General features: G+C 34.3%; 2 protein-coding genes and 1 long non-coding RNA gene across 3 annotated transcripts; 2 read left to right on the top strand and 1 right to left on the bottom strand.

Annotated features, from left to right (window-relative positions):
* The first annotated feature begins 2,336 nt into the window (after positions 1–2,336).
* On the top strand, positions 2,337–2,669 carry LOC144553195 (uncharacterized). The gene has a single exon (XM_078301295.1). The coding sequence runs from the start codon at positions 2,337–2,339 to the stop codon at positions 2,667–2,669; it is 333 nt and encodes a 110-aa protein (XP_078157421.1).
* A 1,091-nt stretch (positions 2,670–3,760) lies between these two features.
* Positions 3,761–7,653, top strand: LOC144552938 (uncharacterized). The gene is made up of 3 exons (XR_013511275.1): positions 3,761–4,052; positions 5,956–6,065; positions 7,386–7,653. It is a non-coding gene; the product is annotated as an uncharacterized LOC144552938 (long non-coding RNA).
* Positions 7,654–9,139: 1,486 nt separating this feature from the next.
* Positions 9,140–9,691, bottom strand: LOC144553194 (uncharacterized). Its single transcript, XM_078301294.1, has one exon. It carries the CDS (start codon positions 9,689–9,691, stop codon positions 9,140–9,142), a length of 552 nt encoding a protein of 183 aa, XP_078157420.1.
* Between the last annotated feature and the right edge of the window lie 8,699 nt (positions 9,692–18,390).

Raw genomic sequence — 18,390 nt, 5'->3', positions numbered from 1 at the left:
CTATTTTCAATTATTATTTCTGGTTGGCCTCATGTTTGTTTATTGGATTATAGTTCGGTACTTATTATGGTTTTCAAAATTACATGCTATGAATGCTTGAAATGTTCACATGATCTTATTTTCCGTAAGCTAGTGCATGACATGATACAAAGCAACCCCACTAAGCATGAGTTTGATTTAAATGAACCTTAGCATGATATGGATGTGTAGTAATTTTCACAAATGCATGACATGAATGCATAAATTTGCATGTGAGACATATTTTATTGTTTTTTGTACTTGGTCTGCTTGAATTGACTTGTGTGAATTATATTATGCATTTTATTTATTAGTTGAGTCAAAATGATGCATGCATGAGCATATTTTTATGAAGCATATTTTGAAACTAAAACATGACATGATTTGGAAATGAATGATTTGAAATGAATGATTTGTAACGCATGATAACTGTGTTAAAGAACCAAATGTCTGAAACCTGACGATCATGTAGGCACCCTATTCGGGGTACGCGTGTAATTTCTGTTATGTAGGTGCTAAACTTGTAGCGCATGATTGTGTTGTTATAAATGAACTATGTCTGAACCAAATGAATTTTGATATAATGTTGCATTCATAAAATATAGGCCAAAACGGTTAGTATGGTGGGCAATTCTTTAAGCATGTAGGCGCTGTTATGTGTAGCGCATGCTTGAACTCAATTCTGAAATATGCCGATCACGTAGGCGCTGTTATGTGTAGCGCGTGATTGAGGTCATGTAGGCGCTGTTACGTGTAGAGCATGACTTAAAACCAAAAATGAGTTTCAGTCGATCGTGTAGGCGCTGTTATGTGTAGCGAGCGATCGGGTCATGTAGGCGCTGTTATGTGTAGCGCATGATCGAGGCATAGAGCGCTCTGTGTGAATTGCCCCATCATACTATGGTATTACCCTTACCATTGTAACTATGTATGAATTGTATTGCACTTAATATAATTGTTTGTTAATAAAGCATGATTATATGACTGGGATGCATAACTGAATTTGGATTGAACTTTTAAGTCTATTGGACACGAGCATTGCATATTATGATTTTATTTTTAGGCTTGATATTTCATTATGCTTGATTGTTATGGTTTATCAATTGTCTTTCTAGCTTGCTGATTTGGGTTGAACTATATTGTTAATTTAGGGTTGAACTATATTGTTATCCCGCCTATTGAACTCAAATTTCATTGTTCATCCGCCTTGCTCAATATATCCACTGAAATGTGTTCTTCATGAATTTGGATTCTAATCCCCCAAATTAACTACTAGCTGACTGATCACATCTTAGATATCTCTCACGCTATTCTACTTGAATTAGTCCAATTTGACTCGAATCCTTGTCATTTCTTAAAATGTGATCTCTATATTTGTAATTGAATCTCCTACCGATTGTCAAACAATATCCCTTTAATACAGTCATAATCATAGCACTTCATTTCTAATTTAAAAATTTGTTTCTTGTATATCAACCCTTGACTCATCTTAAATTTTAAATTTGTAATACAGATATATACAGCGACATCATACTTATAAAGCTATGTACTATTATAAAGTTCTTATTCTAATGTCCTGGAAATTTTCAAATCACTTATATCCCGGTTATATATCAACCCTGAATCTTCTCAAAGTTGTCAACAACCTCCTATTAAAGATACCTCAAATGAAATTATTACTGTGTTGTAATTAGAAAATTTCGCATGATTATTTGATTAATAGTCTGCTACTGTAATTGCAACCTTTGTTAATTGTATTGTGATGGATTTTCCTTAATTACATAAGTAAGGAAATTATAAAGATAATTAAATAAATAAATAAATAAAAATCATATCACTTGTATTTTAATTATTGTTTAATATTGAATCCTTTTCGAAACTCTAAGACACTAACAAGTCAGTTATATATCACTTTGGTTATGAACTTTAAACCTTTTTCCAAAATTTTCGAGGGACCTTCTCGCAGTAGAATCCAAGTGGAATTTATTATCGGTTTGACGCTGAGTAACTCCATCTAATCATTTTAATTTCTAATCCGTTATCTAATTTCAACATATACCAATCCTATTATGTCAGACCCTCCTCGTTATCAACTCAATGAAACTCCTTGTACTATTAGATCGTGTGATTTCTAACCAGTTTCAATTCTTCCAGATCAACTTGACCATTAAGAGTTTTCTAAATCAAATTTAAATCAAATTTTCCAAAATAAATTGAACTTGATGGATTGTTCCTAATCTCACATAACTAACCAAATTGATCTATTGATCAATTAGATTCAAATCCCTCTCATTCCATTAGATCAAAGGACTTCCTATATGATTCTTGAACGAGTCGGTAGTACTGCGTACCGACTTGCACTACCTTCGTCTCTTGCTGGTGTACATGATGTCTTTCATGTATCTCAGCTGCGACGCTACCTGAGGAGCGAGTCGCATGTTCTAGAGTACGAGTCGCTACAGGTAGCACAGGATCTAACCTACGAGGCATGTCCGATACGCATTTTGGACGCGCATGATACACAGCTACGGAGGCAAATTATTCGTCGTGTACTAGTGCAGTGGGAGTATCACACTCCACGTGAGACAACTTGGGAGCTCGAGGATGAGATGCAAGAGCGCTACCCGCAGTTATTCGCACCGACAGAGTAGTCCCAGACGTTCGGGACGAACTTTTTATTTGGGGGGGAGGTTGTTATATTCCGAAATTTTAAAACACGATTAATTGCTAAATTTATGTTTACAGTAAATAAAAGTCCTTAACTAAATTAAAAATCGATTCGATTAATCTGGTTATTTAAAACGAAACTAAAATTTCAAAATAAAATTTTTATAAATTAATGGTAATTATGCGAGTAATTCATGAATTTAAAAATTCATTACCATCGCAAAACTTAAGAAAGAAAGTAAACCAAATTTTATCGGTTCATGTAAATAAATAAATATGTCAAGTTCCAATTAAGAGAATAAATACACAAATGTTTGTACAAATAACATTATATAAACGTTACAAGCCTCGTTCGTTAAATACATAGAATTGAGTTGGATAAGTATATATATATACTAATTAATATCAAATAATTCGGACTCTAAAATTCAATATTAAATACTTGAAAATATTCATACGACCTTATAAAAATATATTATGTAATCTTGATTCGAATTTACAATGGAAACGTAATTTTAGATCAAACAATCAAGTTATTTAAATTTCGGAATTTTTGGAACCGTTGATCTAGTAATCTAGCACGCATCTTGAAGACCATCTAAACCTTCCATTTTGAATTGATGGGATTTAACCCCCTTTGATAATTGGGTCGGGTCCGGACCCCTTTCTTCTTTCTTTTCTTTTTCCCCTCCAGTTTCTCGTTCTCTCTCTCTCGCTTACAGCCTAACCCCACGCGAATCCCTCCGTCTCTCTTTCTGCCATCTCTTTCCTCTCCGTTGAAAACCCTAGTTCGGCTCTCTCTTCACTCTCTGAGCTACGGCCCCCACCGCTGAGATCCTCTCTCTTTCTGGTTCCTTCAAGGAGAAGGAACCGAAGTGATTTCTCGCTCTCTTGTGCCGTCCCGTCGGCTGTCAGAAAACCCATCCCTCTCCCACTCGAGTGCTTTGACTTGTGCGCGATTTTCACCTGCCCAGTGGAGGATTCGTGCCATCCGTACGTGCCTACTCTCTGAGCTTGGCCGTACTCCCTTCTGCCCCTGTGCGTGTGGTGTCTCTCATATTTCGGGTATATATGCTCCCCTCTCCTCTTGTGTTATTGGTTGCTCTCTCTCTATTTTCTCATGTGTTGAGACAAGTCTCTCTCTCTCTCAATTTTTGCCTCTGATCTGAGAATCTGAAAACCCTGGAAATTTGGGGTTTTCGTTGATTGATTGTGAGTGTGTTCTTGTTACTCGTGGTGCTGTCTTTGCTAATTTCTAGAGGTGTTTGAGACTCGTTGATTTGTCGGATTTGAGGAGCTGTGAAACAAGACCCCCTCTTGGCACCGGCTTGCTTGTGACTTCCTCTTGTGTGAATTGGCCTCTCTCGGTTAGTCTAACACCTCTTAATTCTGGTTTGCGTAGTTGAATTGAAGGTCGGCTCGGGTTGTTGATTTTCCCGGCCGACCAGTGGATTGATCGAGGCCGGTACACCCTTGAACTGTTGTTGTGACGTTTGTGCTCCTATATTGAATCGGTACCGGCCTTTTTATGGAATTTGAGCGTTCGATACGATAATTGATATAGTACCGGCTTGTGCCTTGTTTTGATTCTGATCTGGACCATTGCTATAATTTTTCCTTGTTGGTTGTTACAACCCTTGTGTGATGCCTTTGTTCATGTGATTTTGCTTGTTTAGTTACTTGGCCGAATTCTCTGTCTATGTGTGATGTTGCGACTCTAGTGTTGCTGAGATATGGTTGACTGGTATATTTACCAAAACTTGAATTGGCAGGGACCTATAAGTAATTTAAGTAGAATTGAGGGTTGACTGTGTAAGAAATCAGCCCTTATAATCATTAAATTAAGATGGAGGGGCTTAATGTAAGAAAACCCTTGAATGTGTAATTAAAGTAAGTAGAGGCGCCTCTATGCAAAATCTGAAAAAAATTAAGTATGAATTCGGCTTTGAATTGATGTATAATTATTTGGGCTTGGGCCTTGAATAATAAATAAAATAGAAGAAGGCTTGAGCCTTAATGAATTGGGCTTGTGAATAAATGGATTTAAATGATTGGGCCTTCGAATTGATTTGATTAATGACATGATGTGTATATATGAATATTTGGGCCCAATTTTGGAATATAAAATAAATTGAAATTGGACTTTGGCATTGGAAATAAAATTACGGAATTTGGCTTACCAAGATGCGTAATTAGTCGGATTTAAAACGTGGCAATAAAATTTAGATTTTAGATAAGGAATCGAATAAAAGAAAATCGGAAGCTTACGTAGACCTAAATAGCTGGGGAGATGATTATACCGTCTAGGGTCTGATGCCTCGATGATGACTCATAACATAATTTGAGCAGATACTAAAATAACCCGATTGAACAACTGTATGACCCCGAAACAAACCAAATTAAAACACCCAACACATTAAACTAAAATAAAAGTTTTATAAATTTTTTTTAAAGTTAAAATAATTCTTTTAAACATTTTTCGAAGTTGTACGAAAATTAGTTGTTAATTATTAAAGGACCAATTCATTTAGCAACAGAGAGTATTTATTGGACATAGATTCGAAACGACTAATTAAACGTAGAAATTAATTTAGTTATAAAAATAACGAATTGCTCGACTTAGGAATAAATTAATTAGAAAACGCGTACAATAATTAAAGGTTTCGTTTTTAAAATTTTATAAAAGAATTATACATCTAGAATATAAAATGACTAAACTATATTAAAACGGATTATAAAAATTGCAATGATCATACAATCAATATATTTTTATTAAAATATTCGCATTAGAGATTTTTGATTATAAATTTACTTTCGAAACCGAATTTTGATCAATTAAAATTAATTGTAGTCCGTTTAAAATAAATCAAAGTAGATAGGCAATTAGAATATATTAGTTAAGTAAAACCCGTTAACTTACCGTAACTCTTGAACAATTATTTTATTACGAATAATTCGACATTTGAGTTTACACAAGCAAGATATCTTCAAATTAAATCATTAGAATATAAATTTAATTAGGATTAAATTAGATTAAATTAGACCAAAGTGAATGATCAATAGTCGACGAACTTATAAATTAAGATTTATCCTAAGCTCGATGACATGAAATTAATTAATTAATATACGCCTAATCGGATCAGTCAGACTGACTGAATCGGTAATTTTATAAAATTGAAATAATCGAGAAGTTGACTTACACATTAAGTGGGACAAGGGTTAGAATAAAATTAGCATAGATTTTAATTAGTTTAAATTACGTGATCACAGATCAGTCAACTCCGTACGAGTCCGACCCGTGGACCGATCCGACTGACCCGCAGTCCGGAGCATACGCGGAGCACGCTGATTACTAGCGACAGAGACTCCAGCCCCCTCAGGTGTGGGATATCTGAATTATTTTCTTTCGTGGGCGTACTCTTACCAGTCGATCCATCTGACCTGACATTCGCACTTTATTTTAAGTAGTTGCATTAAAACTGTAGAGCATGTTTATCCTTTTCTGCACTATAGGTAGAATTGCATAAGCCCCGAAAAACCTGAATTTACTGTATTGTAGGAGTAGAGTAATTAAATAATACTATATTTATATTATTAGAATATTAGGATACTAGTTTGTCTTCTTCTCGTGGAGACAATATATTATTATTATATTACGTGCATACGCATGCATTGGTGAGAGCTGAGCAGAGCCGAGTGACTTCGTTCCGTCTTGGTGTCACTTGGCATGGGACGGCCCGACAACCACTGAGCTGAGGGTCACTTGATCCTTGGATGGCTTTAGGATTTATATTATATGTATAAACTTGATTATGTATCATTTTCGATCATTTTACTATTTGGCGTGAGCAGTTCCGGACTCGAGTTTTGTGGCACGATACGATTCGGGATTTATTCCTTCCCTACATTAGGAGCTACTTTGCCTAGAACGGGATTCCAAGCCGGGTAGTGTTGGGTAGAATCTTGTACGGGGTTCCAGCACCGGTTTGGGTAGAATCCAAAACGGGATTCCAAGCCGGGTAGTGTTGGGTAGAATCTTGTACGAGGTTCCAGCACCGGTTTGGGTAGAATCCATGTGTGGTGTCCTATTGGTCTGGCCGGACGGTAGAGTTCTCTTCTGCTCATGAGGAAAGAGATTAACTTTTTACGACTTGCATTGTATGATTTCTCCTATTGGATATGTTTGGGTGATGAATCGTTAGGCGAGATGACACACCGGATTTTGATATAACCATCGGCTAGTGTGCTATTATCTTGTGGAGCAATGCTCGATGTCACTAGGCAACGTGTATCATTGCACTGATCATAGTCCTTGGATTATATTGTTTGGATCTTTTGATCCTATTGGCACGGCACGGGGTGATTACTTTATCCATATTATTATTATTATTATTATTGTATTTGGACACACAGTGCAAGGAGTACTGGATTCCGACTTGATTTATATCTGATATTACACTTTGATTTTATTTTGGGTTTATTTCGCATGTTGGCATAATAGAATAATCGCATCATGGTATCATTCAAAAGTATTGTAAATTCTATTAGCTATTAATATAGGTTCACACATGTGCATATTTTTAATTGCATTCATTTTATAAATAAAAGTGCTTTGACCGTAGAGGATCCCTGAGGGGATAGTTCTGGGTCACATACTGGGCGATTCGTCGCTCACCCACAAGTTGTTTCGTGGGTTTTAGGTACAGGTTCTGGCGGTCCGCAGCAGGAGATGTCAGGAGCTGTCCCCGAGGGCCATACCACTTGACCTAGTTAGGGTTAGTCTTTTGATTAGGTTTACGAGTCCCGTATTTCCTGTGTTATATATACGGGCTCGATAGATCATGTATCCCCTTCTATAGATGGTGTTATTTGGATCCGAAATGGATCGAATTATATGTTATGTATGTGTATGTTTATTTATTGCTATGTGACTGATGCTTGACATTTATATTATTTTGCTTCTGCTGCTGTTTGATTTATTATTTATGATTAGCCTTGCGTGCTTAATGATTAATTAAGCACGAGGCGAGGTTGATCACACCTTAATCCAGAATTCCTGATTTGGGGTGTGACAATTACAAGCTGAAAAGCCCAGATAGATATCTTATAACAAAAATAAATAATCCTTAAATATAACATTCTCGAACCAAATGAGACCACATGAAAAGGAAAACATAATTAAAGTTATCATCCAGCAAGACTGTGCCTCAATAATCCCAGAGTAAATTAGATTTGTGTTTGATGATAGTGATTCAAATTATATCAAACAAATATATTTCACACATCATATCCTTATTATCATAAAATATAAAAATTATAATTACTGAACTCATTATTTCTATAATATAAATTATTAATTAAATAAAACAAAATAAAATGTCATATATATCAATTTAATTATAATAATTAAATTTATATAATTATACATACAAACCAATAATATCATAAATGATGTTATATTTTTTTACTCTATCCATACCCTTATTCAAGAAATTAACTATAAGTTTTTCTCATCTATACCCTAACTTATTATGTTAACAAAAAAAAATCTTATTCATACCCGTCTTATTAAAAATAACATATATAGATTAAAAAGTTGGGCTACGGTGAGTTGCGAAGTAAAACACGTTTTTACTTCACGCAATATCTTTATTTTCAAAGTTCAAATAGCCGATCCAAACCGTTAGATGTTTAATCTATATTAAATATGCTTGGAAATTAAATTTTACATTTTTTGAAATTTTTTACTATTTATTAAGCCATTTTGAAAATCTTAAAATCCGGATGAACAGTAAAAATTTCTGGACCACTGGATCGGCGATTTTGAAAGTGGCTTAATAAATAGTAAAAAAATTCCAAAAAATATAAAATTTGGTCTCCAAGAACATTTCAATATGGAGATCATGTTGAGCAGTTCGGATCGACGTTTTGAACTTTAAAATTACAAAATATTTGCGTGAAGTAAAATAGTCGCTTTACTTCGCAACTCACCGTAGCCTTACTCATAGATTAAATGAGTAAAACAATATCATTGACACTCCTAGAGGAGCAGGAGCTGATCAAAGTAAATATTGAAAGGGGGGGGGGGGGGGGGGGGGGGGGGGGGGGGGGCGGCAATTGACTCCCATTTTTTATTTCAATTTTTTCAATTTATATTAGGTTTTATATATAATTTATAGTAAAATGTCACAAGTACTGTAAAATTGATCCCATTCTCAGCAATGTGTGTTTAAACCTCATAGTTTGAAAATCTGGTTCCACCAAAAATCTTAGCCTATAAGATTAGACCACTCTTCAGTCATTGCAAACATGGTAACACTTCCAATACCTATATAATTTATGATCACAAAATCTCGATCAATTTATTCATCAGTAAATATTTTTCATAAAACTTTAGCAATTACAAGGTAATTAAAATTATCATACCAAAAAGAGTGACATATTGATCTATCCATCAGTCGACCAATGTTTCAACATGAAACATATCTATTTCACATCCAAGGCAATCACAATCATTACCAGAAAACCGACACTTCTTCTCATTTAGACCTACATCTTTTGTTACTTGAACTTCCATCTCTACAAGCAAATTTGGCAACTTAGACTCATCCAATTGCACAACTCCTGCACTCAAATTAACCCATTTCTTCAGTTTCATTGCCTCTGAATTCACCACTTCCATGAATGAAATCTCACCGCTCCCTAGTAGCCTTGATCTCGCCATAAAAACTTGCTTAGTTCTCCTCCATCTTAGTTCGAATGTGATATGACTCGACTTCATTACCTGCTCAATCTGATCCAAGTTTGCATTACATTCTAAAGACGCATATTCATCCCACAAAACGATCTTCCAATTTTGGATCTCCCTCGTGTCGACCTGAATCCGTCTGTTGTTGAATGTCGGGATGTAGTACCGCATAAAGAGCTTCCCCTCTAGTCCTTGATCAATTATATTTGCTAGCTTAACAACTTTGATGTCAAACTTGAGATGATAAGAGTAAGGCATGGTGTGTGGGGGTGAGCGTGGCACTAAAAGAGATAAAATAGAGTTTGTTGTGGAGAATTAATTGATACAACATGTATATAGGCATGCATATTTATATGTTTAAGGTATGTAACTTAAAGCGGCTTTAGATAGTTAATGCTGTGGGCTAAGAAAGCTATATATGAATGAAACTATGGGTAGTGACCAAAAAAAAAAAAAAAAACTATGGGCACCTTTTATCGCCGACCTGAATTTTCCCATGCTTTTAGAGAAGCAATATTTAAATTAGATTATTAATACAATTTTTTAGTGGCGTCAAGCCATCTAACTTTCAAAAAAAAACTTTATGAGATTAGAACCGGGAATCTATAGCGAAATTGTTGGTCGAAATAATAATTGGAATTTGATTCCCGCTCAATGATCATATGAGTATAACATGAAAAATTAATGTTAAAATTCACAGAAGCCTTTACTTGTATAACATGAAATTAATGTTTTATACTTTAATTTGATTTTAAATGATCATATGAGTATCGGTATATTTAAAGCAATATATTTGTGGGACATATTACATATATAGATACAAAGCAAGTTTCGAAACATCCAATGCTTTTGCGATTAATTGAAATACGTAGTGTATATTTCCAAATTCTTTTCTATCAAGCATATGTTAATTAAATAGTTTTTAAAAAAAAGTGTCCACAGAATAAGAAAAAAAAAAAAAAAAATCTACTGATGATGGTCTGAGTCAGAAAGATCTAGCATTTTGGTTCTTATGTGACATTAACAAATGTTAATTTTTATGATGCATGTTTTCCATATGAAAAAGATGAAAAAGAAAAACAAATCTATGCTTTCCTACAAGAATATGTTTTAATTATTCGCAACGAAAGTGCTTAACATATTATGTCCTTTCGCAGATAATTCCGTTAGTAATGACTATATCCTTGAAAATAATAATTTATGTGGTGTTACTATTGAAAATAATAATTTTTTATTCTCGTGAATAAAACATATATATTCTTGTATTCTTAAAGTTAAAGTTCAAGGTATTGTATATTTTTTGTTTGTGAGTCTCCTGATCTCTCCACTGGACCACACAGAGTACCTCATCGGTTAGTTCCACAAGAGAACCATGATAATTAAAGAGGAAAAAAGACAGTTTAGTTTGCACACCACTTTGGTTAATTTTTAAATTAATGCTTCTAGAATCAAGTAATTGATTAAGATGTGTTAGTACTAGTACAACCTGAACCATATGAGCCGAAATAACATAACACCTTCAAAGTGGACTTCATATAATTCACATAATTAATGTTGGCCCAAAGCAAAAAAAAAGAAAAAAAAGAAGCACTTGTCAATTAATTTTATTTTATAGTGACGTCGCTCCTCAATTATTCGATTCACTTATTTATTTCTTTGCCTTTTTTTTTTTTTTTTTGAAGTACTCCATCAGTCCATCTGATGAGGATTGCACTTGATCTACGAGTACTATTATAATTTTAAATCTTTCTCACTATGAGAAGCATGCATTCTCAAATGAGTACGAATCTGCTGTAATTCCGGGAGGAATTACAGGATCCTGAAATTCCAATATCAATCGTTCAATTTTTTTCATGCGTAGATCTCAAAAACGTTACAAAAAAGTATGTTTTCACGTACACATCTCGAGAAAGACCAACGGTTGGGATTGGAATTACAGTGTCCTATAATTCCCCGAGAATTACAGCAGATTTATTTTCTTCTCAAATAGACGACACTAAAAGATTGTTCAGAATCTCAGATGGCGGATAAAATTTGATGTCCGCAATCTGAGGTTGTGGACATTTTTATTTATTTGACATCGATCCTGGCAGGAGCCAAAAGGTTAATTCCATTTGTTAATTTTCAAAATAGAAATAACAACTTATAGTTAGAATATGTTAGAAGGAATATCAAATACAATAGATAAAGTATCTTATAATTTAGATATACTAGAAGCACTACGAAATATTTTTCAAGTAGAATTTTTTCCGACTGTAAAAAGATTAAACTATTTCTTGGTGTGTTATTAGAAAAAATAAAAATATTTTGGATCTGAGTTATTGATCCTGGTTCAAAATTCACTTCTGGCTATATACAGATATTATTGTGGTTCTTCTAATATATTTCAATTCTAAAGTACTCCATCTATTTCTCTAGAAGAGATTTTAGAAATATATTAAAAAATCTTGTCTGAAAAATATTTCATAGTGCTTCTAGTACATCTAAATTATAATATACTTTATCCAATTTGTTTGATGTTCCTTCTAACATATTCAAATTATAAGTTTCTCCTTCTATTTTTAAAAATTAACAAATGAATAAAAGAACTTTGGCTCCAGACATGATGTCAAATAAAAATTAAATAAACCGTCCGCAACCTCGAGTTGCAGACCCCATTTTTTATCAGCCACTTGAGATTGTGGACATCAAATGGCATTTGATGTCCACCATTTGAGATTGCGGATGTGTTAAATTTAAAATTTTCAAAATTCAGTGATTTTTTATTTATCTTTTGTTTTGAATAGTGGTATATTTAAAAATTTCGGGCTACATGCTGCACATAGTGTGGTTAAAGAAACCCATTGAAAAATCTAAATTGAACTATATATAAATAAACAAAGCAATTAAAAAATTCAACCAAATAGATTCATTTAAATCCAAAAACCGAATCATTTAATTTAGTTTTTTCAATTTGGTCGAAAACCAGATAAACCAGATCCAATGAACACTCCTAATGGACAGTCAGAATCCAAACTCAAAATTTGAGATACCTTGATGATATGAATTAACATGCCATAAACCCTTAACCCAAAACCCTAAAACCAAAATTCCTGGACATTCTTATTGAGCTTGATCCATTATTATATAGACTTGAACTTTGTGAGATATCAGTATCACGTCATGTGGCAAAAGCGACGATAATGGCTCGCTACATCAAACAATCCACTAACAATTAGTAGAATGTGGTGGTCTGATGCTAATTGGATATGTTGATGAAAAAAAAAAAAATCTAAAAGCTAGCATGCTATTACAAGTTTACAATTAAAACCCATAAACACTAATAAGTAATTTGCGTGGGGCAAATATGCTTGTTGTACTTTACTTGCTAGATAGAACACCAAATAAATATTTAGCAAAAAATAAACATGAATATATAACACTTATATCGTGAGTTCAAGTGAATAATAAAAAAATCTATATTCAGTGCTCGTACTAATTAAAGACAATAAAGTTAAATTTAACGTACGTACCTAAGAATTAATTGCAGGGCAGAATACATTCAATGTAACAAATTAAGATTTGAATATATATTTCGAGTTATTTCTTGCTAAAAGGATATTAACGCGCCTATTTTTATTTTGAATTTTGAAGAAAAGTAACAAGAGGATTGACTTGATTAGATTTTATTCGGGTATTTGACTAAACAGCATTTATTACTAGCTAAAGTGATAATTGCAGTCCAATTGAGCTTTAAATAAGTAAAAAATGTGAATTTATGATTCGTAAAAATAAAAGTTGAATGCACTTCAATATATAATTACCTCCGTGTTATTTTTGTTGAACATCATATATTGCTAAGTTAAATTATATATATTATAATACATTATACTGTGAACGAATTAGTACACCCATCGGCCGCTAGTAATATAAAACAAGCGGCTGGATCACGAGAAACTGTGAGCATAAACCAAAATATTAATATATATATAGACCCCAAGCTTTTAATGGGTTTCCACGAACTTTAGGTTAAAGTTGTAACATTTCCGTTTATCCACAAGTGGAATAGACAAAATAAATTAAGCAATTATATTTATAGATAATTTAAGTATTGTTAACAAAAAAATTAGTTTTATTTTATATATATATTTCTTATATTATTAAAACTACTTCTCAAGTTCTCGGTGTACAGGCTATACGCGAATTGTCAATCCAAGTTGACATAGAAATTAATTCTATGCTAAGTACTTGTGTGTATATGTTAGTAAAGCAAATTGGTATAAATGAGTCGAACCAACCCGTGTCATACATGACTACAAAAATTATTAACCCAGAAAACCAACAGTAGTAAATAAGATCAGGTTCAAACAAAGAGTAATTAGTGGTTTGTCAGGCACACAAGAATCTTTATGTTCAGATTAAACAGTACAATACAAAATCATATGCACCAAGTTCATTTGGAATTAATTTTTTTTATCCCGTCCAGTCTTGCATTCTCTTATTATTCATCTCGATAGTATAACAGTTTTTACTCCAAGAAATTGGTAAAACTCAAGCTGAAATCGGTAAACTCGGGCTACTCGTCCGGTTCAAAACGAGTCAGACCAGTTTCTAACCAAAGATCACCCTGTCAAGGCAATTGTTAGAAGCTCACCTCGCTTCAAGCTGATTCCATTCCGCCTCGGGTGATCTGAGTCAGGATCGGGTGATTTTCAAAAGTTCATATTGAACTAATACGAGAAAGGAAAATACAATAATAACTAACAATCATGGCCTTACCTAAGCTCAGCCTATTTTGTTATGTTACAAATGCGCGCTACACAAACAACTATAACAAAAACTAATTATATTACTTACCGAAAGAAAGGTTTATAGCATACAGTCACTTATATACGAAATCTTCAACATGTTCATATGGTTCAACTAATTGAACAATATTACCTAGCTCATATGTATAACAATACTTTAAATTTAGACCATTAGAGTACCATGTAATAATTGTATGCATACCCTAGCTGGATCATTGATGGATCGGACCAGATATGTGGCAAATGACAATCATTATCTTTTGGCTTTTGCGCTCCGCTAATTCTGGATGAGACCTCATTCAACATAGTTAAGGGCACTCTACAACTGATCTATTTAGTTGATATACTGCCTTACAAATTAGCGCTGAGCATTAGTCGCTCACCTTTTTCTGGTAATTAAGGTCCTTATTCAGAAAATCTCAATTGGAAGCAAATTATTCCACAAAAGTATGTGACCTGTAAAAAAATAATCTGCTTCTGGTATAATTACAATTCTTGCCACGTAGGAGATGGAATGGAATTGAGTATAAAAATTATTCCATTTGCTCTGTTACAGCAGCCAGTTTATGAATTTTACAAATAACCAACATATTTAACAAATGTTTTCTAAATTTTGACCTTAAAAGAAACATCGGCAGGAATATCAAAATAGGAAGTTACAGTTCCTCCAAGCACCACGTTAGATAAAGAATATTTACTGTAAGGGCTATTTCATGGAAATTTATAATGAATTGGACCCCACAATCCAGAATAAAGTGAAACACAGTATAACTTAGGAAAGGAAAACATGAAATTTGGAGTTAAGACATTGTACAGGGATTATTCTCATAGTTGTAGCAAACAAATATGGTGCCAGGCAATGTCACTGAACTTGCCACAATACAATTTTTTTAGTAGATGAAGAAAAAGAAAGAAAGAACTAAAAATTTCTAAACTGAGAAAAGAAGACATCAGGAACAACCTCTATAACAACAGAAATATTGAAACGTATTACCATGCATAGAAAATCATATAGCATCCTAGTACTCTTATTATTACTTTCCTAATAAACCTTCTTACTCTTGAAATATACAAGTCATATACTGGGTATTAATCATTAAGAGGTGCATTGTATGTTGAATACCTAATAAACTTTCTTTTATTCAAGTGAATATCACTACTTTAGCCTTCAAGTCTGTCATTTTTTTTTTCTATTTAGTGAATATCACTACATTTTTGTTGTTATACACTAGCATCATCTAATTCACACCAAGGCAACAAATAATTAAGTTCTAGGAGATCCAAACATCTAAAAAATGTGCTAATCAATGAAAATGTAATGTTCATGGACCTGGTGTTTGACCGGTAATACCGTTATAGGAAGTCATAACGACTTTCTCGATCAGCATAACGACTTTCTCGATTGGAATAACGACTATTACTAACTTCAACTGGACATATGTGCTTATCTGAATTTCAGCTGTCTGCCCCTCGTAGAAAAATCCTTTTCTCGCTTAAAATCAATATTCACTGTGATGAATGACAATATATTTTGTTCATTGTTTCTACTTATTTGGTTAAACCATATAATAATTACTACATCAATCTCCTTTTACCCTCCGGGCCTATAAATATTATACCCTTGTGCATTGTTTCTTTTCACAAGAGAGTAAAGTTCTCATATACCTTCTGCTTTTTCTGTTTATTTCAACTTTAGCCAAAAATATTTTTTGCTATCAACTGATGGCTGATCAGGGTGAGCCAAGTAATGGTCCACGCACTCGACAACGACATCTAAGGCGGATAGCAAATGAGGATGCTCGACAAGTGACCTTCTCTAAGCGCCGCAAGGGCCTGTTTAAAAAAGCTTGTGAGCTCGCCACTCTATGTGGTGCTGAAGTGGGGATCCTCGTCAACTCACCAGCTGGAAGGCCATATACCTTTGGTAGTCCAAACGTTGATACAGTCTTTGACCGGTTTCTCTCCAACAAACCTAACCAACCCAATCAAGCCCTTGTTGGAAATGAACTCATGTACCAACGTGCAATGATCAACGATCTGAACCAGCAGTACAGTGATCTCAAAGGTCAGTTAGATGCTTCAGATCTTCGACGGGCAATGCTCAATGAACGCCTAAAGCAGACTGCAGAAGCAATACCACAAGGTAACTGGTCCGAGAGAATCAATGAACTCCAGATCGATGAGTTGAATCGGATTTTTGAAGCTCTGTGTCAAACCAAGGCACGGATTGTGGCAAGGCAAAAGGAGGTACTGCGAGCTCAAGCGGCATCTTCATCCCATGCTAACGTCGCCAATTATCCAGGTCAAACTCAGGGTCCAATGATTGGTAATAGGTCCTTTGCTGATGGTTCTCATTCAGTCCAAACAAACCAAACCAATGTGGGGCCAACTGAACCGGGAATGTTTGGTTCTATACAACCTAACCTCAGCATTAATCCAAGAGTTGGTGGGCTAGATCTGAGTTTGGGTGCTGCCCCTGAAACAATTCCTGGTTTAGTTCCCAATTCTGGAGGTGTAAACAATGCCTTAATGCCAGTGCAGTATGGATTTGGTTTTGGATCCAACAGTGCCATTCAAAATCCTAGTACTGCTGGTTATGGCACAAACACTGGTAATTTGTTTATTGACCCTAATGGATTTGGTCAAAGCTATGGCATGAATAACCAACCAATGTCAAACAATTTCAACTCAAACATTCTCCAGCCTAATAATCCTCTTGGAGGAATCAACCTTGGATCAAACCAATTTGAATCTGATTCACTAGAGGGCCTTGTTGGGCCTTACAGTTCTACCTCACAAGGCCAGTTTGTTCCATGGGGAACTGGTAATTTGGGCCAGAATTATTTTGGGGGTTTTGATTCAGGTTCAGGTGCTCAAGACCAGGCTGGTCCTAGCAACCCTAGCATGAGCAACTTACTCCTTGGTCCTGGTGGGACTAACAGTGTTGATCCTGAGGACATGAATCCGGATCAGGCAACTAGCTCTAAGCAAGGGCCAGAGCAGTAGGCTTGTTGGTAGAATTCTGTTAGTAATGTTTGCTTCAGTAAGCCTCTTGGAGACCTTCAAGTTGGCATTTGTTGTGTTCGTTTCGTGTCCCTTTTAGTATTGTTAAGTTGTGTCGGTAGTGTTATTTTCTTTTCTGTTTCTTCCGAGTATTTGGAACGGTTTATTTGCTTTTAAGTATTGTTATGTCGTGTCTGTGGTGTTATTTGCTTTGCTGTTTAGGGAATATTTAGTGATTCTTCAGTGATGTCTATGGAACTAGGCTCCAGTTTATGCTGTCTCTCTGGTTCCCTTGTTATGAAGTGTCTCTACTTTGGTTTAAGTAATATGATGGATATTTTTAATCTTGGATTTTGATTAATTATTGTTGTTGAAGTGTGTCTTGTCTATTTATGCATTTCTTAATTTGATAATAGAAAATGCAAAATTAACAGAATTGATTCTGATGTTGCAAATTTATGAAGTAGGAAAAGTTCCACTCTAATTTTTGATTCGCACACATTGTCTGCGAACCCACCATAAACAATATGGAAGATAATGAGTTTGAACTTTAGACATTATTTGCGAACTGAAAATGACGTTCGTAACCAATCTGTGACAACTTTCTATTCATTAAAAAGGCTCATTTAGGTTTCCATTTCCAGTTTTTGCTTTACAATCACAGAAATTTCAAATATTTTACGAAATGTTTACATCAAATGATAATGATTCAGAACAGGGGTATGAAACATTTCTGTGCAGAACCACAGAAATAGATTTTTGGATGACATACATAAGTCAAATATATTCAGAATGGATATAGATGTGTGTGTGTGTATATAGACACAAATTTAGAAAAGTATATTAAGGTGCCAAGTACTCAGGGACAGGAAGTGTCATTTCGATGATTACCCCGCAAGTTAAACCAACCCTTCTAATAACAATACCATAATTTAGGTGGTTAAAAAATGAGAAATGTATATGTTCCATGAGAGAATGCAGGGAGGTGGTTCTATATCAAGATTAGTATTGATTAAGGCCAATTAATTTGATATCAGCTTGAGCGGATTGAGTGACACTATTTCCTTGTGGCTAATTGAACTTCTATCATATCAGCTTGTTTTCAATTTGAGATTGGATTATCTTGTACTTCTATCATTTCAGATTTCTTGGGATTGGAGATTGGTT

Source organism: Carex rostrata, chromosome 4 (genome assembly GCF_964058835.1).
Source record: "Carex rostrata chromosome 4, lpCarRost1.2, whole genome shotgun sequence".
Lineage (NCBI taxonomy): Eukaryota > Viridiplantae > Streptophyta > Magnoliopsida > Poales > Cyperaceae > Carex > Carex rostrata.
This window is presented reverse-complemented; position numbering and strand designations above follow the sequence as displayed.

Bases quoted from the DNA above. Each gene is read 5' to 3' on its own strand.
- LOC144553195 (XM_078301295.1), top strand. From the start codon at position 2,337: ATGATTCTTGAACGAGTCGGTAGTACTGCGTACCGACTTGCACTACCT.
- LOC144553194 (XM_078301294.1), bottom strand. From the start codon at position 9,691: ATGCCTTACTCTTATCATCTCAAGTTTGACATCAAAGTTGTTAAGCTA.